This window comes from Glandiceps talaboti, chromosome 1, assembly GCF_964340395.1.
Source record: "Glandiceps talaboti chromosome 1, keGlaTala1.1, whole genome shotgun sequence".
In the NCBI taxonomy this organism is placed as follows: Eukaryota; Metazoa; Hemichordata; class Enteropneusta; family Spengelidae; genus Glandiceps; species Glandiceps talaboti.
This window is the reverse complement of record NC_135549.1, coordinates 27,529,946-27,556,779: the sequence shown is the minus strand read 5'-3', so window position 1 is coordinate 27,556,779 and position 26,834 is coordinate 27,529,946. Positions and strand designations below refer to the sequence as shown.

General features: G+C 37.4%; 2 protein-coding genes across 2 annotated transcripts; both read left to right on the top strand.

Annotated features, from left to right (window-relative positions):
- The first annotated feature begins 1,238 nt into the window (after positions 1–1,238).
- LOC144436383 (RNA-splicing ligase RtcB homolog) lies at positions 1,239–13,380 on the top strand. The gene is made up of 13 exons (XM_078125179.1): positions 1,239–1,341; positions 3,790–3,901; positions 5,943–6,021; positions 6,929–7,045; positions 7,413–7,620; positions 7,993–8,042; positions 8,975–9,081; positions 9,515–9,674; positions 10,212–10,387; positions 10,747–10,839; positions 11,582–11,677; positions 12,523–12,753; positions 13,039–13,380. The coding sequence occupies exons 2-13, from the start codon at positions 3,803–3,805 to the stop codon at positions 13,144–13,146; spliced, it is 1,524 nt and encodes a 507-aa protein (XP_077981305.1). The 5' UTR covers positions 1,239–1,341; positions 3,790–3,802; the 3' UTR covers positions 13,147–13,380.
- A 5,282-nt stretch (positions 13,381–18,662) lies between these two features.
- LOC144439982 (gem-associated protein 2-like) lies at positions 18,663–25,016 on the top strand. The gene is made up of 6 exons (XM_078129214.1): positions 18,663–19,277; positions 19,548–19,635; positions 20,798–20,944; positions 21,795–21,965; positions 23,153–23,332; positions 24,205–25,016. The coding sequence occupies exons 1-6, from the start codon at positions 19,156–19,158 to the stop codon at positions 24,310–24,312; spliced, it is 816 nt and encodes a 271-aa protein (XP_077985340.1). The 5' UTR covers positions 18,663–19,155; the 3' UTR covers positions 24,313–25,016.
- Positions 25,017–26,834: the final 1,818 nt, after the last annotated feature.

Genomic DNA, 26,834 nt, shown 5'->3' with positions numbered 1-26,834 from the left:
CTACATGTGATGTACATGTGTCACAAAATTTACATATTCTTTGTTTATGTGTCTGCCTTTTTCAATTGTGGTCACTTTATCTAAAATCTGAGTTCGGTTATTTAGTTGATCCAAGTTCTATCTGATTTGATAGTTTGTATGTTCTTATAATTAGTTTGTTGTTATTGAATTTCAGGAGTTTTTTGTCTTTGTTTATATTATTTTCCGCTTAGAAATAAAGCTGGTTTGTAGTTGCTGATAGATGTCATCCATTTGTTTTCGTTTGATTTGTTTTATGACTCACTAATTTGTAGTTAATGTATGTTATTGTTTGGTTTACTTGAGGTCAAAAACTGGTATCATTTAGTTTTGTTGTATATGTCTTTGTTAAAGATAAATGCCTCCCTCAATAAAATGTGTTATTTGAAAGTAGTAAGTGTGCGATATAATTAATTGCTTGGGTTTTTTTGGTAAATATTTTGAGTGGAAATCTGCCCAATTTTCCATATATTCACATGTTTGTAAATTTTCTCGAGACAACACTTATGAATCGACATAATTGTAGATTTACGATTTCTATAGGGTTGTCTAATTTAGATTTTAGAGAAAAAATTGTTTCGACACCCTTAAGTTTCTTTTTTAGATTTACCATAGTTCTTTATATTTTCCATTTGAACTCATTATTAGGCCTAATGAAAGTAATTAAAATTTTACCGACAAATTAAAAAAAAAAATACCCCAATCGCCACAGCCCGAGAAACTCCCCGTAGAAAACCACGTCATTGATTCCTTGAAAATGGTCATATTCACACCCTAAACATATAATTTCAATCCCTGATGTCATTTCGAATTATTTTGATGAAATATGCAAAGGGACGCTTTAATATATATATCGTAATGAAGTGATTTCGACGGCATGGAACGAGAAGGCCGGGGGTCGAGGTGCAACGAAAACAAAGATTATATCGCACCACAAGCACTGTAAACATATGACGTCATAGGGTCACGCTTTGTCTGGGGTATGGGTCAGTCCCGGGGTCAGCCCGTGTCAAATATTTGCATGTTTAGAAAAAGTTATTAACCAATTCTATGCATTTTATGGCTTTTATAGGTTTTTTCGAAATATGTTATAACATCAGAAGAAATAAAAAATGAAGTTATAACTCAGAGATAATGAATATTGCGATAAATTATATTATATATGGAAAAACGACACCCGGAAGTACACACAGACATTGCACAACAGTGAAACACGCTGGAAAAACGCTGACATACACATTGTGTGGTCGCTGCATACAGAACAGGGGTCGGTGCTGCAACAGGAGTCGGGTGATACGAAATACGATTGTTACATACAAACTAGTAAGTATTTCACGTGTATAATGTACGCAAGAAAGTTTCAAAAACAATGTAGCAACAGCAGTCAAAATCAGCGTGGGGGGGGGGGGAGAGAGAGAGAGAGAGTGGATTGCGTCCTAATTGCAATGTACAGGCACGAGAAGGAGTAAAGTGTGGACATGATTCTAAATTTGTCCATCGTTATAGTTATATTAATATTATCTTCAAGTTCTAAGGATCTAAGAATCGATGCCGATCTGTCGGAACTTACTCCGTCTACAGACAGAACTAGCAACCAGCAAACACTGCCATTACAAATGAAGCTAAGCGACTACACTCAAAACTGCATGGTGTATAATGGCCTAACCATGGATGCCCTTGTTCTGCTGGGGTAGGTCTAATACATCCATGGTCCAACCATGGTCCAACTCGGCCCATTCAGTGATATCAACTCGGCCCAGCAGATGTCTTCTTTAATTTGTCATCATAGAAATGATATTCTGAACAAGCAGATACAGAAGACAAGCCAAGGTCCATCCAGACTCGGCCTAGTCCTACTGCACTCCTGCACTCCTGCACCACAGGCATTTGTTTCCCGAGTTATGGCTCAGAATATTTCTATCAGAATACAATAAAATGACGATAATATCATTAATATTGACGTATTAAACCAACACTATATGAAAGGGGTAAAATTACACTTGTTTGTGTGATCGCGCAGTTTCACTAAATGTCTTCCTTCGCATTTAGTGAAACTGCGCGATCACACAAACAAGTGTAATTTTACCCCTTTCATATAGTGTTGGTTTAATACGTCAATATTAATGATATTATCGTCATTTTATTGTATTCTGATAGAAATATTCTGAGCCATAACTCGGGAAACAAATGCCTGTGTCCTGCACGGGGATGAATAGAGAAAAAACAACAACAGAAAAGAGTTGACGAAAGCCGTACATTAACATGATATGGTATATAAACAATGTTGAACATTTTTGTAATTGTTTTATCGGGCCATAAACAAGTAGCGTTTGGGATAACCGGTTACAGTTCTCTTCAGTCATTTTGTGAAGATTTCGCAATACATATTAGGGAGAAGGTCATGACTTCCATGTCGGATAAAAAACAACTAAATTCCTTTAGTGGGGTGTTGGGGTGGGAGTGACCCATTTTAATTCTCATCTGACAAAATCGATTTTACTTTTATGTGTTAGTTTTATGTGTTAATACAAGAGCAATTTTGTTGATACACACACACGCGCTGTACCTGGCGCCACACCACCTGGCCCCAATGGAAACTGCACCCGGAAACTGTCACTATAGGTCCAAACGCCCCTGGAATGGCCTGCCAAATTGCTGCCTCAAAATCAATTACGATCTGCTTCATGGACAGTTCCCCAGAAACCAACTCGATTGCTGCTCGTAGTACTTTCTTGTAATCTCGTTTTCTTTTGCCCGACATCAATGCAAATAGGAGAGGGACTTGCTTGATGTTGTCCTCAACTTTTAGAAACGCGTGCAGGCTAAAGAGTTGTGTAAACAGATTCTTCATGACCTTAAACGTAGCATCCGCATACAAATGTTTGGCCTTCCCAAGGAGCTTCAGTTGGTCATCTCAAAGTCGATATCAGTTGGTTCTGCTTGTCTGAATTTTTTACGCCTCCTGTTGCCTTGCTGTGCCAGATTGTGTGGAGCTCGTAGTGTGATAGCCGCATTTTCTGAAACGTTTTTTCTTATGACCTCTTCAACTACTTTAGGAGCTGGTCAGAATACATTCTCTAAAGCTGCCTTCTTTATCTCTGCCGAGACTTTGCTTGTAACTGCAACACCGACTGTAGGGGGGTGGCAGTGTGGCGAGTGCCCTGTCGTAAAGATGTTCCAAACTTGCTTTACAGTTGCCTTGCAATTCGAGGTCTTGTTGCGGATGGTAAATCGCCAGTGTGTTATAGTAGCTGTACTTCATTTCACAGTGTAGGAGTACCCCTCGGAGTCAGCAAGTTTGTTTTTGCCTCTCTGTGGGTCCAATTGACGTGGGTCCAATTGACATGGGGTCCAATTGACTAGAAAGCATTTTCACCAGGAATCCAAATACATTATCATATGGATGAATCAGTGCTCTCCTGGTACTGTATGTTATCACAGTTGTAGTACACAAAATGGACTCACTGATGGAGCCCATACTGGCATGATTTCACCATGCATGTCATTAAAACCCACTGTTAACATTTTTCTCTAGAAAATTACACAATGAAATCACAGGCGGGCACTTGGCACAGGAGAGAAGTAAAGTTTAAAAGTTAAAAACAAAATATAAAGAAAATAGTGTCGGTAAATACTATTTTCTTTTTAAAAACGTTGTTACTTGCCTGTGTTGAAAATTGGGTGAAATTAAGAGTTTAAGTCAATCTGGCCAGTTGGTGTACTAAAATCAAACTATCCTTTCATCCCTTATTATTTTGTATATATATACAGATTAACCTGCAAGATGACCACAGTCAGAGCCTACAATGACGAACTCAAATTCCTTGAAAAAGTGGATAAAAACAGTTGGAGAATTAAAAAGGGCTTTGTACCCAATATGAATGTAAGTCAAGTATAATTTGTGTGTCAGTTTTAGAATTTAATTGTCATGTTTCTTGAAGTTTATGTAAAATTGGGTTGTTTCTAGATTAAGAAATATAATTACAGTCCATTTCAGATTACCGTTTACCAGCTCTGTGTAATACAAGCTATGCTGAAACCAATAAGAAACTGCATGTTCTACACTAAAATACAAAGTAGCAAGATGACAATGTCTTGTTATATCTTAATCTACTATGAAGTTAGTAAACAATTTAAAATATACTGCAGATAAACACAGACTTGCAGCCACCAATGTTTTGATGTCTGCATTTAATGTCTGCATGGTGGTGGCATTTCATTTAGACAAAATGTTGCAAGAAACTGTCTTCATGCAATGTTGCTATCTTAGAGTGTAGAGTACAGTTTTTTATTGGTTTTTGTGTGATTCTGTAGACGTGAGCCATTGAACAATAACTTGAAATGGGCTGTACTTTTGTACCACTGATTATTTGAATACGAGTGTGCCTGCATACAAAATGTATGCTATGTGTACTGTTGGTATATACACTGCAATGCAATACTGAAAACATAATTGCATACTTGTAAGCAAATGATATGCAAATGAGTACATGTCTGCTCCATGTACATGGAATCATATGATATGAATGAATTGTTGCATAAAACAGTTTTCTTTTGTTTTTTGATATATAGATTTATAAACAGAATTTGGATAAACAACTCCATGATGTGAGAGTGTCAGTGTGATATACACATGTACTTTTGCTTTAGCTCAGTGTATTCTGCCTCATTTTCACTCACTATATATACCCATGAAAGTATGGGACCAGAAAACACTACAATGACTCAAGCAAATACTCGGAATATGTTACATTGACACACATCACACGTATGGCTCTCTCATATTATTACCTATGTACCAAAGATTACTTGCATCGGTACACATAGATACTAGTGGTATTAACACTGCAGTGCAATACCAAAATCATTTATTGCATACATTTGTACCTGCATGCAAATGGTATGCAAAATGAGGACATGACCGTTCTTTGTATCAAAGCACACGATCTCCCAATATTATTTTTATGGAAAATTGCTGTGTTTCAGATAAACATTATTTAAACAATAATGTATGCCCTTCCAGCCCATAATGGACGAAAGCAAACTTTGAACGACATAATGAGCGAGGCGACAGCCGAGCCCATTATGGAGTGCATAGATTGCTTGAATCCATTATGGGCTGGGAGGGCGTACATTATTGTTATTATTTTATTGTTTTGCCAATTCCAGTGAATTTGTAGACCGAGAAACGCAAAACAACGTATAATATACACAGCGCTGAACATCGTCTGCCATGTTCGGCCCGGAAGCTGAATACTTATCATAGCAACACACGTACGTACACGTACACACACATATACACTTCAATGAACAGCTGTGAACACAAATTTGTTTCATGAATGCGTTGTATTTTTAAACAGTGGCAATGACAATCATAAGTAACAACATACATTTCGAAAAAATACCTAGTCGTATGAAGAAACAGAACAAATAAGCTTGTATTGTTATGCTCGTTACGGGGCCGCGATGCCCAATAACGGAGTACATTATCAGTAATAATGTACAGCGATGACGTCACAAAATTCACTGGAATTGGTAATGCTATAATATAATATATAAAAATAACAAAACCCCATTCTGTGTGAGTTCCAGTGTGGGTACTCAGGCATATTTGCTCTCTCATGTTTTACAGTATTTACTGGCACACTTTCACTTGCCATGCTTGTGAAAGTATGGTCACAGACAATACTGTATGCACTCGTACAAATACCCGGAGTACACCACACTTGGAGTTGTGATCATTTTCTTCTATCTTCATATTACTACCTTGTGTACAACTATGTATGTACTGTGGAGAGAAGAAGTGTGATCATCATGTAAATTTTAATTGAAATGTGAGACTAAGGTGTGAAAGTGCACAACCGAGTATATGACAGTATACAAGGTGTAACGGTTATATATAATGGCTGTTTGTGTCTTAACAGGTGGAAGGGCTTTTTTATGTCAATGATTTCCTAGAAAAATTAATGTTTGATGAGCTGAGGAATGCGTGTCGCAATCCAGGTAAGTAATAGAATATATAAAGCATGCAATTCTACATCAAGTTCAGAACATAATGTTTACTTGTAAATATTTTATGTTGCCTGACCATGTCATGCATTAATGTAATGTTGTGATAGATTATGTTGCTTTGTTATGTTATGTTATATTATGTTATGCTATGTTCTGTTATGTTAATGTTATGGTAGGTCAAGTTTTGTTATCTCGGGTTAGTACATGTGTGTGTACAAATGTGACTTCCCAAAAGGTCATAGAATTGCTGCTTGTGTTGATAGTACAAGTACTTGGATGTGGTATTGTCATAAAAGCATCACTGTTTTTCAAAACCCAGAAAAAAACTATGATGTCTTCCATAATGGCCAAAGTACAAATGTACCTCATGAGTCACGTACAAAAAATGTATGTATCCTAGGATGGGAATATGATTTCTTCTACTTCTACTTCTATACTACTTCTATGTGTAAACATAAACATCCAAAAAGGATTATCATCACACTATTAAACACAGGCGTAATGCTGGTGGCATCCTTTAGATCTTGCCCGTGTTCAAGTGAGCACGATCTATGAGATCGGTAATATCAATACTGGAGAGGGCAGATTTGAAACTGTCTATTGTCTTTGATTGTTGAATGGATAATGGTAAGAGATTCCATTCTGGAATTTCACCTTGTTTATATGCAAAATGACAATGCATTGTCAAGCAGTTCAAAAGGTGCAGCATGCATCCACTCTAACCTGATGCTATACCTCAGACCACCAGGTCTGAGATATTACTCTCTCAAGGTTCTATGTTGATATTTTCAAGTCAAGAAATGCTCGACAATCAAGACTACAGGTAATACTTACTTCATCATGTTTAACTAATAACTACATAAATGATAAGTTATAACTATATCTTCATTTCTTTTAGGTATGGGAGGTTTTTTACCAGGCATAAAACAAATAGCTAATGTTGCAGCATTACCTGGTATTGTCCATAAATCAATAGGGCTTCCAGATGTACATTCAGGATATGGCTTTGCTATCGGTAAGTATTAAAGTTGAGCGCACACAGATGTGGACAAACTTAGGTGGACACTTTAGAGGGTCTTAACAATCTGTGTTTTTTTAAGTATATGTAAATTTACTGTCACACTACACTACACTACAGTACACTACACTACACTACACTATACTGCATTACACCACGCTACACTATGCGGCATTATTCTAAACTATACTGCACATTTCTTTGCTACACTATAATACACTGCACTACATTGCACTACACTACACTGCACTGCTCTGCACTACACTACACTGCACTACACTACACTAAATTGCACTGCACTACATTGCACTACACTACACTACTACACTATCATATATCTGTAAAATGTTTGTGTTGATTGTAGGCAATATGGCTGCCTTTGACATGAGTAATCCTGATGCTGTGGTGTCACCTGGTGGTGTAGGTTTTGATATCAATTGTGGTGTGAGACTACTACGTACCAACCTAACAGAACAGGATGTACAACCCGTCAAAGAACAACTAGCACAGTCTATGTTTGACCACATACCAGTTGGTGTTGGATCCAAAGGTGTCATCCCTATGAATGCCAGGTAAGTGTCCAGCATTTGGAGTTAATGTCAATGGATTGATCAATCGATCGGTCAATCAACCAACCAACCAATCAATCAATCAATCAATCAATCACTTAATTAATCAAGTAATCGATCAATCGATCCAAATAATTTCTATTGTGTCAGACTCCAAAAACATTGTACTATACTGTTCACAAGCATTGAAAGGGTCAAGCCATCACACTGATGGCCATACCCATAGCAACATGCAAATGATGGTGTAAGCTTAAAATTCTGTGTATGCGTACTTGACAGTCTGTATAAACTATGCATGATGTTGGTGTTGTCAATGGCACAGGCAACATTTTCACTAAGTGGTACAAGAATTTATTAATGTCTTCTTTTCAACAGGGACCTTGAAGAAGCCTTAGAAATGGGTATGGATTGGTCACTAAGAGAAGGTAAGTAAAAAACATATTTAAAGATTAAGGAAAATAATCTGATTTCGTATAAAAACATGGTAAATTCAGAAATTCAGATGTAAAGGATAAATGTAGTCATAGCAACAAGACACGCTGACCTGAGTATTTTGTTAGTAATGAAATTTCTACTCAAAGAGTCAAAATATTTCATGTTGTCTGACTGTATAATTCTCGACCCTCATGAAAAAAAGGTTTTACCTAGGAGGCTATCGAGTCTAAATAAACTTTATTATTATTGTTAATTTTCTCGGAAGCGAATCCCAAATTTTCGCTGATGTCGTCTCCTCAGCATTGTCAGGGGTATACTACAATGGGCTATTGTCAGGGGTATACTACAATGGGCTATTGTCAGGGGTATACTACAATGGGCTATTGTCAGGGGTATACTACAATAGGCTATTGTCAGGGGTATACTACAATGGGCTATTGTCAGGGGTATACTACAATGGGCTATTGTCAGGGGTATACTACAATGGGCTATTGTCAGGGGTATACTACAATGGGATATTGTCAGGGGTATACTACAATGGGATATTGTCAGGGGTATACTACAATGGGCTATTGTCAGGGGTATACTACAATGGGCTATTGTCAGGGGTATACTACAATGGGCTATTGTCAGGGGTATACTACAATGGGATATTGTCAGGGGTATACTACAATGGGATATTGTCGGGGGTATACTACGATGGGCTATTGTCGGGGGTATACTACAATGGGCTATTGTCAGGGGTATACTACAATGGGCTATTGTCAGGGGTATACTACAATGGGCTATTGTCAGGGGTATACTACAATGGGCTATTCGTCACATGTCGCAGGAGAGAGTATTTTGTATTTATTAGCAAATTCTCAACTTTACTTAAAGATTTCATTTCATGTGGTCTCACAGTGTGATGTTTTATGAATAGGCTATGCATGGGCTGAAGACAAGGAGCACTGTGAAGAATATGGACGTATGTTGCAAGCAGATCCTCAGAAGGTCAGCGCAAGGGCCAAGAAACGTGGTTTACCCCAGGTAAGTGTGCTATGACTGATCCACAGAATGTGAGCCCTAGAGTCAAAGTTGAAAATTGAGTAAAGTCTGTTCAATGTTTATTATATTTGTGTATGTTGAATCCTACTGTGTATATGTGCTGTGGCCAGGTGTGTTTTTTGTGAGTTAATTTATGATAATGTGACAAGGAGAACACTTATCGGCACCTTCAAAGGCAGTTTTAATTGTCCACTGATAAAACAACGTTCTGATAACAGGCATCTATACATTACAGTAAAACTGATGTTACAGTGTAATTGTTGGTTTTATGCTGAGTTCTGTTACTTGATAATTGGCACTGTGTTTGATACGTGCTGAGATTGACGGTATATACATTTTGAATGAGAATTTACTGGAAACTATGCCTTATGAATTCCCAAGATTCATTAATTTTATCATTTTTCCCATTCTACAGCTTGGTACGCTTGGTGCTGGTAACCACTATGCTGAAATCCAAGTGGTGGATGAAATCTTTGACTCTCATGCTTCCCAGAAAATGGGTATAGATCATAAGGGTCAGATTTGCGTGATGATTCATAGTGGTAGTCGAGGATTAGGACATCAAGTAGCCACAGGTAAGCCAAGGTTAGGACATCAAGTAGCCACAGGTAAAGCCAAAGTTACGACATCAAGTAGCCACAGGTAAGGGCCAGGGTTAGGACACCATGTAGCCACAGGTAAGGGCTAGGGTTAGGACATCAAGTAGCCACAGATGAGTCAGGGTTAGGACATCAAGTAGCCACAGGTAAGGGCTAGGGTTAGGACATCAAGTAGCCACAGGTAAGTCAGCATTGGGACACAATAACAGAAGGCTGAATGATTTAGCCAAAATATACTAGGTAAATTGTTCAAAGATGAGCAACTCAGAACTAATTAAAACTGACGATGTCATGAATTGAGATTCACACAAAAATGTCATTTTTTGTTTTCAACTGTGATGTGATTTGATAGATCTGTAGATGACGTGAAGACACAGCCAATCAGATAATGACTAATACTTTAACATAATATAGAGAGTGAAGAAACCTCTGTTTTGTGTTAAATACCATCACATACACTGCCATGGCTACAACATTTATGACATATACCAAGTTTTCATTTCTTCCTATCAGATGCCTTAGTTCAAATGGAGAAAGCCATGAAGAGAGACAAGATTGAGGTTAATGATCGTCAGTTGGCGTGTGCCAAGATCACATCAGCTGAAGGCCAAGACTATTTGAAAGCCATGGCGGCAGCTGGCAATTATGCCTTTGTTAATAGAACTAGTATGACCTTCCTGACTAGACAGGTATAGTTGTTTTCATGTGTTCTAATGTGTGCATAAATCTGTGCGTCTGTCTTGTCGGTTTGTACAGTGGATTTTTATCGTTCCTGTTTGTTTTTACATCCAACTGTCTGTCGTCTGCTTGTTCATCTGTAGAGCAATACCCTTTAAGATATGTCCATTCGATTTTGTGGTGATGAGTTGAATCTTGTAGGTGTGATCGTTGAAGACATATCAAAACCAAACTCAAGATATTTTTGTCAAGTGTTGTAGACAGGTGTTAAAACCCTGTCATATCATAGAAACTAACAGATGAAACCCGGAATCTTTGCACTTTGAACGGTTTATTGTTATTAAAGTTCTGTAATTTCTCTCCATTGCAGGCATTTGCCAAAGTCTTTCATTCAACTCCAGATGATCTAGACATGCATGTAATCTATGATGTATCCCATAATATTGCCAAGATTGAAGAGCATATATCCTTTTGTGTACTGAATTCACTGATGGCATTCCTAATGGAGGTGATGCTGTTGTACTGTGGTGTGTGTGTGTGTGTGTGTGTGTGTGTGTGTGTGTGTGTGTGTGTGTTTGTGTTTATGCATGTGTATGTATGTATGCATGTGTATCTACATGTGTATGCGAGTACATGTGTTATCCTGCAGATATTTTTCAAAACATTTTGACACAATTGGCCCTAGCAACCATTACCACGCCCTTAACAACCAAATGGAAGTATATTTTGGTCAAATAACATCATGTGGTAGGCAAGTGAGTAAACATTCAAAAAATGTATACAAATGCCCCTAGCAAGCATGACCACGCCCATAGCAACAACCAAAAGATGGTGTATCTCACAAAGATAACAGACAAATGAATAAAGATTCAAAAAATGTATGCTAATATACCTAGCAACAAGACCACATCCATCACAACAGCCAAATCATCATGTATATTGCAAAGATAACATCAGGGATTCATAGACAAATGAATGAACATTCAAAAAATGTAGGCAAATATGTTTAGCAACATGACCACGCCCATAGCAACAGCCAAATGATCATGTATATTGCAAAGATAACAACAGGGTTGGATAGGCAACTGGATAATCATTCAGCAAATAAATACCTATACCAGCATGTAGGTAAACATTTTTAAAAACTGTACAGTTGTGCTACAATACCATTGGCTATTGCTATATTTCCTTAACACCTGTTTTACATCATAGATGGTAAACAAAAGACACTGCTTCTTCACCGTAAAGGATCTACAAGAGCATTTCCACCCCACCATCCATTGATCCCTGTAGACTATCAGGTAAATTACATACATGAATATTCAGTTCATTAAGGTTAAATGTCAGCATACCATGTAGGTGTTGTTCCCTAGAGGGGTAGTAATATTATGCAGATTAGTAAGTGGAACGTGTGTGATGGTTATTTGCTGATCTAGATATGCATGACCATGGAGTTAGATCTTGACAGTGGTGATGCACTTGGCTTTAGCACAGGGTAAAGGACAAATAATCAATTTTGTACTCGCGATTTTCCGGATTTCTAATATTATTTTCTGTATATTTCAAATGAAGTTTTAAATACTGTTTCCTCTCAGTGTTTTTTTCTATTTCCTACCTGATATCAATGTCTTATCTGAGTTTATCAGCTTTGCATTAATTAGTAGCTTGCTAGAACAAACTTACTAATTGCCCAAATTAACGCATTATGCCGTGAGTGTGAACATCTACTGATCCTTGTATTACCACTAGAAAAAAACACTGAGAGGAAACAGTATTTAAAACTTTATTTGAAATATACAGAAAATAATATTAGAAATCCGGAAAATCGCGAGTACAAAATTGATTATTTGTCCTTTACCCTGTGGCTTTAGGGAGGAATTGCCAACACCATTTAGTTACAGTTTGGAATGAAGATGGTGAGTTACTTGTAAATCTCAAAAGTTGTGACAGACATGAATGATGTGAATTTGAATTTGAATTGGTTATTTTTTATGATCAAACTTCTCGCTGCCTCAGTCAACACTGCCACCATTCACCTTCACCTTCAATGATAGGCTAGGCATAATCATGACATTACTTGCACCTAAAATCATTCTGCCAACGTCTCATCGAAAAGTTGTTTCCATGTATAACCTGTTCCTTGCAGCTTATTGGCCAGCCTGTGTTGATTGGTGGTACCATGGGAACCTGTAGTTATGTACTAACTGGTACTGATGAAGGAATGAGAGATACTTTTGGAACGACGTGCCACGGAGCTGGTCGTGCTTGGTCTAGGGCAAAGTCAAGACGTAATCTAGACTACCATGATGTTCTTAATAAACTTGCTGAGCAAGGAATCTCTGTGAGAGTAGCATCACCAAAACTAGTCATGGAAGAGGTGAGACTGGTGTTTGCATTATTTTTTTTGTTATGGTAAGGGTTGATATTAGAAGGTGATGTTTGTTTTGAAAGTCTCTTGCAGTGTGTGTGTGTGGTGGAAGGGGGTAGAGAGAGGGAGGGAGGGGGGGAGAGAGGGAGAGGGAGAGGGAAAGAGAGAGAGAGAGAGAGGGGGGGGAGGGGGAGGGGGGGGGGTTTAGATGAACGACCGTTTTCACCCACAACATTTATACTGAAATCACCAAATTGATTGTCATTCATATTCTGGTTATGTTTGACTTGACAGGCGCCCCAGTCGTACAAGAATGTTACAGATGTTGTCAACACATGCCATGCAGCAGGTATTAGTAAGAAAGCTATCAAACTTAGACCTATCGCTGTCATCAAAGGTTAATTAATAGAAGAATCCTACCTACAACAATACAACCAGCTATGCCTACTGTAGCCAAGACGCAATTGTTATCATTCATCATTCACTTCTATGGATTTATCAAAAACCAACTTGGATCAAGAGATATCATTTTGAAGTAAACTTTACAGAATAACCTGTACAGGTGAAAATATAGAACATGGGATAGTGTAGAGAATCAACAATATACTGACATATAAGTTATGGATATGTGTTTGAGGAGGGGAATGGGGGGAGGGGGGGGGGGGAGTCGGAGTAAAATTTTATCCCCAACCCTCCAGCTTTGTTTCATTTATTATATATGCAATTTATTGGCTCAGGAAACTACAACCATGCTGATAGTGCAATGACATCAAACAAAGTTGATATTTAGATTTATTCCCCCAATATTTTTCTTAGTTTTGTAGCCAAGGGAAATACGAGTGACTTAAAGGAGCCTTGTCAGTATGAGTCGCAAGATGGGTAGTGACAAAACACTTCAGTCATGATAGTTCTACAGCTGAGTCAAGAGAAATATCGGATATTAATATAATTACGGTATACCTCCTCAAGCATAATTTATGAAAACAAACCGGAAAAATAGTGGCATTTTGAAACATTTTGACTCGTATTTTAAGCGCCACGAAACCAGTGACATACACACGGGTTGTCTTGATATAGGGTGTGTATTCCATATTTTCTGTTCAAAGTCAATAACTTGGCTTGTGCATGGCATAATATATTTGACATATCATGAGAGACAATGTCGTTCATATATTGGTACTTTGCGTGATATAATATGTTGTACTTTGAAAAGTTAGCTGTTTTAGTTATATTATAAAATCTGCTAAGAAACCTCACGGAGAATACAACTTATGTTAACACATTGAAGAAGGTGATATATAGAAGGGACACTGCAGTTATCAAAGTGTGACAACTATTTAAGTTATAAACATGTTTTACTTCAGTTGTGCTGAACAGTAGTTTAGAGTCAGTGTAAAGTAAAAAAACCCACAAGATTTGAGGGGAAAAAATGTTATAGAACAATCTGTATGAATTTTAGACTGAGGCCAGTCATAGCAGGTTGATTCTTAGATTGAAACTGCCAATTCATGATTTCACTTCTACCTTATCAAATAAATGGAGATAACCAGATAGGGAATACTGGACAAAGGCATACGTAGATGTGACCCTGTCTTTAGCCTGATTTAACACTCTCGAGCGTAGTTCATAATTAGATGTTATTCCCCAATATTTGTCTTCGTTCAGCCAACGAAATACAAGTGACCTAAGGGTGTTTGTCATTATAAGTCACTAGACGAGTAGTGACAACCTTTAGGTCATGAGTATTTTCTGGCTAAATGAAGAAAAATATAACATTATTATACCGGTGTCAGTAATATCAAAGAAAAATGGTTCAATTTCGAACGTTTTGAGTCATATTTCGAACACAGGAGAACCAGTGACATAGACACTAGTTGTCGTGACGTAGATCGACCAGAGTGTATATTCCATATTTTTTTGTTCAACTTGGCTTGAGCATGGTATAATGTATATTATCTTTGTTATGTCTTCAGTACACCAAACTATAGATAGCTATGGTCTGTAGTGAGTGCATACTGTACAAGATATAAACTTTCCAAAACCATGTGAAAAAAAAAACTTATACTACCATCTACTGTATAATGTAAATAAAATATTCTTTGAAAAACTAAATTATTGTAGTTGTCTTTGAGTGCAGTCTTCACAACAACAAACAAAAGTGCCAATTTCTTTATTTTTGGTGTGTCACTCACTACATGTTTGGTAGTGAATGAGAAGTTGGTGGAAATGAATGATGCATGGTATGAATGTTTTTGCTAGCAATCAGAAAGGGACAAAGGATTCAGGCTTAATATTGGTGATTTTGTTTACAATGAACAAGTGAACAACTAAGAAGTAGATATCAATTCTCATAGGCATGCAGAGACAGAGACAACTAGACACCAACACATACATACATACAGACAGACAGACAGACATACATACATACACAGTTCACTTGTATTGATAAACGACAACTTTACACTTGTATTGATTGATCTTGATAGAATGTACTTCTGTAACTTTTGAACTTGGAAATCTACTGCACTTGATATGTGTTCAGCTAGTTTGGTGATTTCCTGCAAAGGTTTATGGGCAGAACCTCTGGTGATGACATCACATTTACCATTGTCTTGGCAATCGCTATAAGTGTGTCAAGACCAAGAGATTATGGTAAATGTAAGCTTAAAGTTGATAGCTATTGCCAATACAGGTTTACTAAACTTAAATAAGTCTGGTTGGAGTTTTCCTTTCATTGATTATCTAGAAGGCAATGCTCGTATCTACATCTTTGACAAGATTCCTTTTAATTAAACACTTGATGATTCCAAACTTGACAGACAAAGACTAAACAAGCATTGATTAATTTATTGTTCCAATTATTAAAACTCCATAACACCATATATCTGCTCCGGTGACACAAGTAAGGGGCGAAATCAATAGTTCAATGTAGGATAAAAAAAAATTCTTCAAATTGAGAAATGTAAGAACTCATGACACTAGAATAAAGTAAAGTGTCAACAAAAGAACTACACATGACATTCACAAACCATTAGCGGTCCAAGTGCAACAAATCCGCGGGCGTGCCTGGCGAAAACGGGTGTCATAAAAGTTGTTTGCATCTCTAAAGCAGTTTGTAGTGTTACTTATAATAGCCTAATAAATTGATAACAACTGATATAAGACGGAGATAAGGTTTGCCTCAATTGCAGTCCATGCAGACGGCCGAATAGAGGTTTTACAGCTGTTTACTTGTGTTATGTAAGAGCCCATCATCACATGTGTAAATATTGGTACTCTTTGATAACAAGTCCACTTGCTTGGCTAATGGCTTGTCCCAGTAATGTTTTTCCTCACTATATACTGGCTTAATATTCACAGCACTACGAAAACTACTACATACTACATGTATGCATGGTTTTTCTGTCTTGTCTAGTTACATTGTTAATATTTTTTCATTATTGTGGAAATCACATTTTGCCTGTGATAAAGAGTAATAAATAAAAAAATAAATAAATACTGATTTGAAATTGATTGTGTGGTTTGAAGTAATTTTCAATTTTGACCAATTTAGTTAGAAGGGGGGGGGGGGATCTGAGGCCTAATATAAGAATTTAGGGGGTTTTTTTATCCCACATTGAACTATTGTTTTCACCCTAAATGATGGGATATTCACAGATTCTGACTAAAGATTGTGTGTGTGTGTGTGTGTGTGTGTGTGTGTGTGTGTGTGTGTGTGTGTGTGTGTGAAGATCTCCAGAAATTTTTCAGGATATTCAGGAAGTAATTAAATTTCTAGATCATTGTTGTTGATACGATCCAGATAATATCTTTGTCCAGATGTAGGTATCAAGATACGGCTATGAGTCTCAACTTTAACACCCCAACTAGTCGCAGTCACTTGAAAATCGGCTTTTTTTGTAGTGATCGTTGAGGGCGCCTTTTATGTAACATGCGAATCTGAATGTGTGAAGTTATTACCTGATCGTGAAAAGCTACGGATAACTTAAAAATTGCTCAAAAACTTAACTCTAGATCTGCGAGGAGGAGACCCTTTGGACTACCTCACCTGCGGATGAATGGGAGGTACTCATTCAACCGACAATCAAATGAACCAATAGCAACCTTTTACTGTACATGTCATGACGTTATTAAAATTTTCTTGAACACTTCAACCCGGCCTGTGTATAATGATTAATTACTAATTTTAGATGGTACTGTCTTTTACAGCTGCTGTAAAATGTTTGCTTACATAGTTTAAAAATTGCTTTAACAGACTCTCAAAGTAAAGAAACTCTCCCAAGTGAGAGATGGGTGTCAAGATACCGTAGAGGGCACTGTTTTATTAACTCCAGTTTTTACTATATTGACACACTATACTACTCTGTAAGTTTAGTTTGTTTCTTCCTCCCTCAATTTTAACCTTCTTTACCATATTTTTATTATCGATTTTAGATGTGTACATCTCCACTCAGACTGATCCTTTTTGTGTTCCACTCCTTGCAGCACTTTTTAACGCCGTTTTATCACTTTGTATTTGCATTTTTCACTTTTTATATTGCAATTGAGCTCTGTTATCGATTGTTTTGTTTATTTTACTCACTTTTCGATTGGTTCATTTTGTTACTGCTCTTAGACCCCGAAGAAGACCTCCCGTGTGGGGTTGAAGGCGTCCATTGACGGTCCTTTACCATCTTGTCATAACTGTACCATAAATTGCCCCAAAAAGTTGCCTCCTAATGGAAATGTATTTCGGTTTACAATTTGATCTTTTTAAAAACCAGTAAATATGTAATAATAATAAGAGGAAGAATAATTCACAAACATCCACATGGCGGTAGTAGTGGGAAATAACCAATGCCTTTGAAACTTTCAACATGGTGGCAGCGGTGGGATTAAATCCTTACCATTGATTCTAGGACTCGTGTCCTTTTTCAGTTCTGACACCATTTTAACCTACATTTTGAACTACTTTAAACAGTGGGGATGGTCATGTTATAAGAAAGAAAGTTGAGGAAGGCCCACACAATTTTAGCACGACATGTACAGGAATCGGGGGGGGGGCATAAGTTACGTCAACAGCCAGTGCCTGATTACCCCCGGTCCTCCCCCTGCAATACTGAATGCTCCCTAAATAAACTTTACAAGTTTTAGTATCGTTAATCAAAAATTACAATCAGACAGTCATTCTAGGCCTTAAAAATAACTGTTTGGTTCCAGTTACTCGGCCCGAAACTTTTTTTACGTATTCGAGAAAAAAATAATGCAATCTCAAAAATTGTGAAGTCTCACGAGAAATAGTGGATGCGGAAACTGCTATCAACTTAAAAAGACAATTAAAACTGTTCTTCCAATCTCTAATGGCTGTACATCTGATAGGAAGAAATAAACAACACAGAGACCATTTGGAAAACAATGAAAAACCTGAACTAGACACTAAAAATATAATAAAATAAAATAAAAAATCTACCTACCCCACATATTCTAAAATTGAGCGTAACCGGAACAACACAACAACACAATTTTTTTTATTAGGCCCAAGTCCTAATCACCATTTTCGTTTTTTAAATTCGATCTATGCCTTTAACACTTTCCGACTTCTCAGTTAATATTTACCGTCCATTTCATTACTGTAGTACGTACATTAAGCTTTGAATACTTCTAATTTAGTTTATCGTACCTGTTTTGTTTGGCTTTGTTTTGCTTTGGTTTTGTTGTTTATGAACAATAATTGTTTCGGGATATTCATTGATTATCAAGACATGTTCAATATTTTTTACTATGTTGCAAGTCTCTCCTTATTTATGCAAATTCGTGCTTCACTTCGGGATGATCCAAATGTTCTCGCGCTCGCCTGGCCTGAGGTCACGGGTCAGCTACTACTAGCGGTGGAGCAAATATTTTTCAACAACCGAAACAACATGGCAGCCTCCTTCGTTCTTGCAACATGTGTTTGTTATTGTTTTTGTGACAGTGTTGGTAGTTGTAGATCGTAAATGTAAAGTTGTGTCTGAAAAGCTTTGTAAGGAGCCTGGATCCTAGACCTGCTTTGTTGTTGATCAACGAATTATATTCCTTGACCCACGCTGGCCTACAGTACAGGAACACTAGCGTTCGTTGTGCAGTGAATCAATCAGTCGTATATATATCATTTGTCGTTACGTTCACATTACGTTTACATAGTAAGTTACCCGGGTCATAGACAGTGGAGAAGCCCGGGTTTGTTACTTACAGTGACTGTTCAACATTGAAGAAATTCAAGTTCAAGAAGCCAGATTCAGGAATCAGTGCTACTAAGTACTATTGCATACACACATTGTATACAGTATAGCAAAGGGCCTATACTTATACACCGCATATATAATTACTCAAGTGTCTAGTACCACCCCGGTGTCAGTAGCCCGCCCTCACTGGAACGGCTACCGCCACCTGATGGAGGTGACGGAGCCTATGAATGCTATGGACCAGGCATTAGAGGTACCTAGTGAGGACGACTGCGAGGTCGATGTAGAATGTGCTCCAACATCCGGATTAGAATATCTGAAGAGAGTCAGGTATGATCATGATGGTAATAATCTACAATAGTATTGTAGCATATTATGTTTGGTCGTTCTTGCCTTGCATGCAAGATCTGCCACTATGAGAAACACGAAATATTGCAAAGATTTGCAAATGACTTTCCTACGTGATTTGTAAAGAGTGGGACAAGTTGAAATTTGGGTGAGTTGAAAACGAGATGAGTTGAAATGTGAACAAAGTGAATCGCAATGATACGTTTGTGTATTTCTAACATGTTATTTAAATGTGTTTTTTTTTCTCTGTAGACAAGAAGCCCAAAAGTGTGCACACGTTGTGGTAGCAGACATCAATATAGATCATTTCACAAGTAGACAGACAGTCCGCGTATCAGCAGTAAGTTTTACATCATTAAAGGGGAACACCAGTCTCCAGGAAATTAAGTCATGTTCACAAACTATGGGTTCTGGAGAGTCATTTCATGATTTTAAGTCACCTACAAATTACATTTGTACTTTCAATTTCACAAAACAACAAGTTGCTCTTGTGTCCTTAAAAAGGATGTCTGTGCTATGGGGTGAAGTGCATCATGGAAATCAGCAAAAATAATGTATTCCAGTTGCACCCTGAATATTCATGAGAGTTGTGCTGTACTGAAGGGTAAAGCCCCATAGCAAAGATACCCTATAAAGGCACATGATCTGATCAACTCGATGCTTCTCTGACATCGCAAGTAATTTGTAGGAGATGTAAAATCATGAAATGACTCTCCAGAACCCATAGTTTATGAAAATGTCTGTATTTCCTAGAGTAGTGTTCCCCTAACAGCTAAGAAAAGTATAAGTCCATGTTGGATTATGTTTAAAATTTAGATGTGAAAAACACTTCATCAGTTGGGCTATAAAACCTCAGACCACTAACAATAGAACAAGTTCATCCTGAACACAATCTAATCCTTATGACTAAGACTTGACTGACACAGTGGCACTAAATGCAATACATGGGGTTTGAATCAGTGTATTTGTATGTACTGTTTCAATTCAGGTAAAAAGTTACAGAAGGTAAAAATGTGAGGCTGATTTTATGTCAGCTAGTATGAGATATCCAGTCATTAAATGTACAATATTTGTATCTATTGTGAAGCCATGAAAGGTTACCAGTATATTTCTTATTATCACTTGGGTCTAGATACTGAAGGCTCATTGGTGTCATAGGTGTATATCGTAGATAATGTATATTCCAACAAGTTAGTATGGCAGATCTTTATTTTATTAGGATTATAAATAGGATAGATAAACAATTGTCTGGCAGAGCTACTAGTTGGCCCAGAAAATGAGAATAATCCTAGCTAAACCCTATGGCTCTATAAATGCACAAATTATGAGTACTTGGAATTGAATCATGGGACTTGAAAGGGGATTGCCACCCTTTTATGTCATTTTCATAAAATACGCCGTAACAGGTTCAGGTTTAGGTAGTTTATAAAGATGTCTCCCCTAAATACACATCCAAACATGTACATGTAGTAAGCTAGTAATATTGGCTTGTATTTTTAAAGGCAAGTGGTGTCCAGGAAGCCCCATCAGGACTTGCACCGAGTTTGGAATGGCAACGCTATCAGACAGCCCTGTTCTCTGATTTGAGACAAAAACTGACACGTTTACAAGCCATGTACAAAGACAAGGAGAAAACCAAAACCACACTGGTATGTTTGAAGTTTTCCATACAGACATTGATGGGACATTAATGTACAAATATCATGTATGGCTATATTATCTCAGCTTTGTTATACTCCAATAGCAATGCTAGTTACAATGTCAAAGAAATGCCTCAGAACAATAATAATTGTATATATAAATATAGAGTAGTATGTTATGTGCAATTTGATATGTGTGTGTCCATTTGTGTGTACATGTATGTGTGTGTGTGTCCATTTGTGTGTACATGTATGTGTGTGTGTGTCCATTTGTGTGTACATGTATGTGTGTGTGTCCATTTGTGTGTACATGTATGTGTGTGTCGGTCCATTTGTGTGTACATGTATGTGTGTGTGTCCATTTGTGTGTACATGTATGTGTGTGTCGGTCCATTTGTGTGTACATGTATGTGTGTGGGTCCATTTGTGTGTACATGAATGTGTGTGTGGGTCCATTTGTGTGTACATGTATGTGTGTGTGTCCATTTGTGTGTACATGTATGTGTGTGTGTGTGTGTGTGTGTGTCCATTTGTGTGTACATGTATGTGTGTGTGTCCATTTGTGTGTACATGTATGTGTGTGTGCATAAAGGTGTGTGTGTGTGTGTGTGTGTGTGTGTGTGGTGTTTGTGTTAATGAATGTGAGAGGAAGATATGATTCAATTAATTAATTCATATAAAAACAATTTTGTATATGCAGTTCAAATGAGAACAATAGCAGACTAAGACAGTCTGGCTGGCTAATCAAAATATAATAAGATAACCAAAATTATGAATATTTAAAAGTCTTAAAATTTTAGGGAAATTTGGCAGTGAGTGGTGAAGGTTGTTTACTATATTTGTCTTATTTACATAACAGCCAAGTCTGTACAGCGAAGAAGAATGGTGCAAGTTTTGTTTTGGCAGTGACTTCAACTCAACTAGGTATAAACGAAGAACCGATAATACTGCAATGAAAAGGAGAGACAGTCTAGATGAAGTCATTGTCGGCACACCACCACTTCTTAGTATAATCACATCCCTTGACCAGGTTAGTAACACTGTATACATCTAAGGGTGTAAAAGTTGTTGATAATACAGTCCCTACAAATTATTAAAATCACCGACATTTTGAATAGCAATTCTTTAACAAGGTGGAGGTATAGTACTCGTAAGCAACTACACTTGACGATTACTTGTGAAAATGAGAGAGAATAATTAATGTATGCTGAAAAGTAGAAATAGATGGTGTACATGTAATGTAGGAAGATCTACAGATGACACATCTGTATTGATGTAACTGACAACTAAGCCATGTATTGGTATGTCACTCTGTTGTTTTTTGTCTTATAAGCTATACATGTTAGTAAGCACTGTCCACCATGGTTCCATTGAGACTTTTTTCGGGGTCATGGATTCTTGTGTTTACTAGACGATATGGCTCAAAAAGTAGTGTTTGTGTGAGTTCCCTTGTTGGTTACTAGATTCCCTACCAGAGTTTTGTCAAGGGCAGTAACTAGGTAAAATTTACCCATATTCAATCCCCTGTTGATCTACTTGGATTTCCTACCACTGTACCAGTGCTTGCCGAGGGAGATAGAAGATACACCCTACCTGTGTTTCATAGTCATTTAAACATAGATTTGGTCCATACCTGGCAGCGTTTGTGAAAGTTAGTTAGTATAGTAGTGTCGGAAAGTCTGCTAGAGTTGCCCAGGTTTCTTAATGAGATCCTCTCCTCCTCCTCCCCCCTCCTCCCCCTCTCCCCCCACAGCCCATCAAGATGGTAGTACAAACTATAGAAATAAATGCAAATTTTACCAGATTTTTTTACAAGGTTCCCAAACCTGTGGGTTTTAATAGCTACATGTAAGTGGTTAAATTACTGGCTTCTCACCATTGAGGTGAGGGATTGAGCCCTAGTCATGACTTGAGTAAGTTGTCCATGCTGTGGAAGTAAAAAAAAAAGAGTGTTGATCTGTTTGACTTTACTAAATACTAGTAATGCAGGCTTTCCCCAGGCACTATGGTTTCTTCTGCATTAACTTGTGATCCCAAGAAAGTCTGTCAGCACTGGACTCCATGGAAGACAAGTTTATCAAAATTCAAGCCCTAATCCAGTATCAATACAGATTACTAGTATTATCATCTAGCAAAGTAGACATGTACCGGTAAATAAAAACGCAGCCGTGAACAGTAACATTAATTATTAATATTAGTTGTAAATTTTCTGACCAGTCAACAGTTTGTCAGTTACTGGAGTACCATACCAAGTGGCTGAATATCATGGGATTCACTACAGAGCAAGGAAGATGGCTGTATGCTTTACTAGCCTGTCTGGAGAAACCTGTCTTGGCTGATATCATTGCATGGTTACGTACACTGGCAAGGCATTGCAGCTCAGTCAGATCCACCATAGTAAGTGTTGTCATAGTTACAAACTAAGTCCTAGTACGATTAGCAAAGTAGTGAAAGCCAAGGATTGCATGAGGTGTGTGATTGGAGGGTCATGTCAGCCCATTATAATGTATACACCAATTGGTCTACATACATGTACACAACTACATGTATGCATAATTAGAAACATGTGACAAACAAACAAACAGATGATAGATTCATTGGACCAACATGAGGCCTTCAGGAGATTCCCACTGATTGGATTATTATTTGGTAGATTTCTTATTATTAAAATATATGTTTTTTATGATTACTCTTCGATTTTAGCATACCACAAAGGAATACAAAACAAATGTGTGTTTTTAGGACAACAAATTTTAAGGCTTTTTTTTTTGAATATTCCCCTTTGCAGACATGTATGTCTACATTTAATGAAATATTGAATTTGAATTCCCAGATTGACCATCCATCTACTCTAATATAGGTGCTTGTACTTTTAGCAGACTTGTTGGATCTTTTTTTAAGAAAATAATTCTTAAATCTGTTTAATTTTATTACTTTGTTGTACATAATGTTTATTGTTAGTAGCTTCACCTGTACGTCTTGTGCTTAATAATGTAATTTGATGTATTTTGGTTGTGTTTTTAAAAAAAAGTTTAAAACTAACCTGTGTTATAAATAAAAAATGCCAGCCCATGTTTACTGACATTGTTTAAGCAGTGTAGCAACCAAATACAGCATGTCCAAATGAAATGCAAATACATTCAAGTTTTCTGTGTGTTGGTTGGTCTCCCCATCTCTGCTGGAAAGTGAATTGAAGATTTCAACAGTAACTACAGTATTTATTTTATCATCTCTGATGACCTTATTTTTGTAATTGTGATTAATTGCAGGAAGAAGAGAATGATTCCAGACTAACACAGTTAAACCTGCTGGTTTGTATAGTAGCTAGATATTTTGATCAGTCAGATATGACTGATACACCATCTAGTGAATTGTGATCCTTGTAAGGACCAGCTGGTGTATCATAGCAACAGTGGAGACCATTTAGTGAATTGTGATCCTTGTAAAGACCAGCTGGTGTATCATAGCAACAGTAGAGACCATCTAGTGAATTGTGATCCTTGTAAGGACCAGCTGGTGTATCATAGCAACAGTAGAAACCATCTAGTGAATTGTGATCCTTGTAAGGACCAGCTGGTGTATCATAGCAACAGTAGAAACCATCTTGTGAACTATGGTCCTTGTAAGAACCAGCTGGTGTATCATAGCAACAGTAGAGACCATCTTGTGAACTATGGTCCTTGTAAGAACCAGCTGGTGTATCATAGCAACAGTAGAGATCGAGTATCTGTTCAGACCACCTGCATTGTCTATTGTATTAGTATGTAATATGCAAATGTAATACAAACCTCCCAGTCACCATGGCAATTACTAGTAACATTTGATGTACTAAACGAAGTACGAGACCTGACATCCAATATAGTGCCACATTTATATGCACAAATTACATCAGAGAAAATACTTCTTTTAGCTTCAGTATGTGAAATGATGCCAGATGAGCCCAGGTTGTCATTCCCTGTGACGAGCGCCCCCACACGTCCACATTTTAGATACTTTTGTTTTAAACATGAATTTCTTTTGTTTTTTCAAGTGACTATTTTTGATGTACAAGATTAATGCTCCATGTTGTTGTGTATAATAAAGTGAACTGTTTTTTGAACAAAATAATTTAGGGAGAATGGTTTGTTTTATAAATTGAAAGTCCAAAATAAATATCTAATCCTCACCTATGTGGCCACCTTAAAATGTAACGTGCCGTTTCTTGCTGGTGTTATGTATATGGTTGTATCAAACTTGAACACAGCCGATTGGTGACTTGAAACGGGCTGTATCGTATGGTATATATATATATAATACCAAAATAACTATAAACCAATGAAATGTGTGTGTGTGTGTGTGTGTGTCTAAATATTTTTGCAAGGTGGTGTTTGCCCAACTGAAGCAGAGACCCGACTTCGGAGTACATTGTACGGTAATAAACATACCTACGCACTCTACCAGAAACGCCCGAGTATATGCAATACTTCGCGAGTAATATCACCTCACAAATGCTAGAATAACACGTATATTCATATTTTACAAGTGCCTTTGGATGTCAACCTAAGTAACACCATGAAGAGATGAGAGACAGCAAAGTTTCCACATTCTAGCAAACCAGAGCTGTTATTTCTTCTGTAACACCCTATTGGCTGTGCGTCTTGGACGGTGCCGTAAAAGAGGGCGTGGTTTACGATGATAACTTTCGAAATCATGAGTGACAAGTAAACCACGATTTTTGACTCGGATGTAATGTCATTCATTAGTTTTTCGTTTTTGATATTTTAGAGATATCTTGGGGCTGATGACTCTGAGATGGTTGTGATAAATTTCTTGCTGTCAACCGTTCAGTATGATATGTACGCATACACCTCTGGTGCAACCTGTACTAATCATAGATTTCATCGCATAGAAATTGAGACACGGTAAACCCCTGCGCACAGACAATCTTAGTCTCGGTAACCCAGACTCTCACCAACAGGGGATTCTTCTACGCCGGGGACGTAAACAGAGCCCCCAGTGGTGAGAGTCTGGGTAACGGAGACCAAGACATGTACAATGTCGAAAATTGTCGTCAGGTCCCCAAAATGTCGTCTCGGTGTTTTCAAAATTTAACGCTTGTATTATTATAAACAAAAAAACTTTTACTTAATAAACTGCAACATATATTCTGACCAAAGTGTGACGCTCGCTCAACGAGTATTGCTCTTCACTGCGCTGGGCCTTACTGAAACGACAGCAGTAGAGCTAATAGTCGAAACCGTTGTGAAGCCCGCCCTCTTTCGTCAGATAGACTCTGAAATAACGTTTACACAGGTTGAGGGTCATACCACACTCAACACATTATCAATGGACCCGTCAGTTGTAATGGAACTTGCCTTGAAACACAATTGTATATATTAATCATGAAACTACCTTTGCTATATTGTGTTACCCTAAAGGGAAAAAGTAATAATATTCTGAGTGAAAATAAATATTTAATATGAATAGATCCCCCCTCGAAAAACACACATAATAGAATTGGGTATGTATCTTGAATTAGCTTCACATTTTAATCATGAGAGAGAGAGACTGTAGGGCGCCAGTTATCTCCTCTTTTCGACTGCCTAAACTGGTTTTACAATGAAAAATGAAATTTTCAGAGGAAATTTCGGTGCATTCCCATCTAATCAATCATATCCGTATTTGCACAAAACTTAGACGCGTATTCGGAGTGCATTTTTATACCAAAACAAACCCACGCATACTAAATATCATCGTCAGAGCAATTTACAATTGCCCGTTGACATTTTACATATATGCGTACAGTATTCTATTATTCACATCTACAGGTCTCTATATCTATATGAAGGTGTGTTTTTTTTCTTGACGAATACTTGACTAGAAATGTTGAGTACTTATAATAAAAGCATTGTTTTGCGGC

What these genes read in the sequence shown, in the direction of transcription:
- LOC144436383 (XM_078125179.1), top strand. Translation starts at nt 3,803, where the DNA reads ATGACCACAGTCAGAGCCTACAATGACGAACTCAAATTCCTTGAAAAA. An exon ending in GCTTTGTACCCAATATGAAT is followed by an intron (nt 3,902 to 5,942) that starts GTAAGTCAAGTA and finishes GTGTCTTAACAG; the next exon opens with GTGGAAGGGCTTTTTTATGT. An exon ending in GAATGCGTGTCGCAATCCAG is followed by an intron (nt 6,022 to 6,928) that starts GTAAGTAATAGA and finishes CATTTCTTTTAG; the next exon opens with GTATGGGAGGTTTTTTACCA.
- LOC144439982 (XM_078129214.1), top strand. Translation starts at nt 19,156, where the DNA reads ATGGAGGTGACGGAGCCTATGAATGCTATGGACCAGGCATTAGAGGTA. An exon ending in AGAAAACCAAAACCACACTG is followed by an intron (nt 20,945 to 21,794) that starts GTATGTTTGAAG and finishes TTTACATAACAG; the next exon opens with CCAAGTCTGTACAGCGAAGA. An exon ending in TAATCACATCCCTTGACCAG is followed by an intron (nt 21,966 to 23,152) that starts GTTAGTAACACT and finishes TTTTCTGACCAG; the next exon opens with TCAACAGTTTGTCAGTTACT.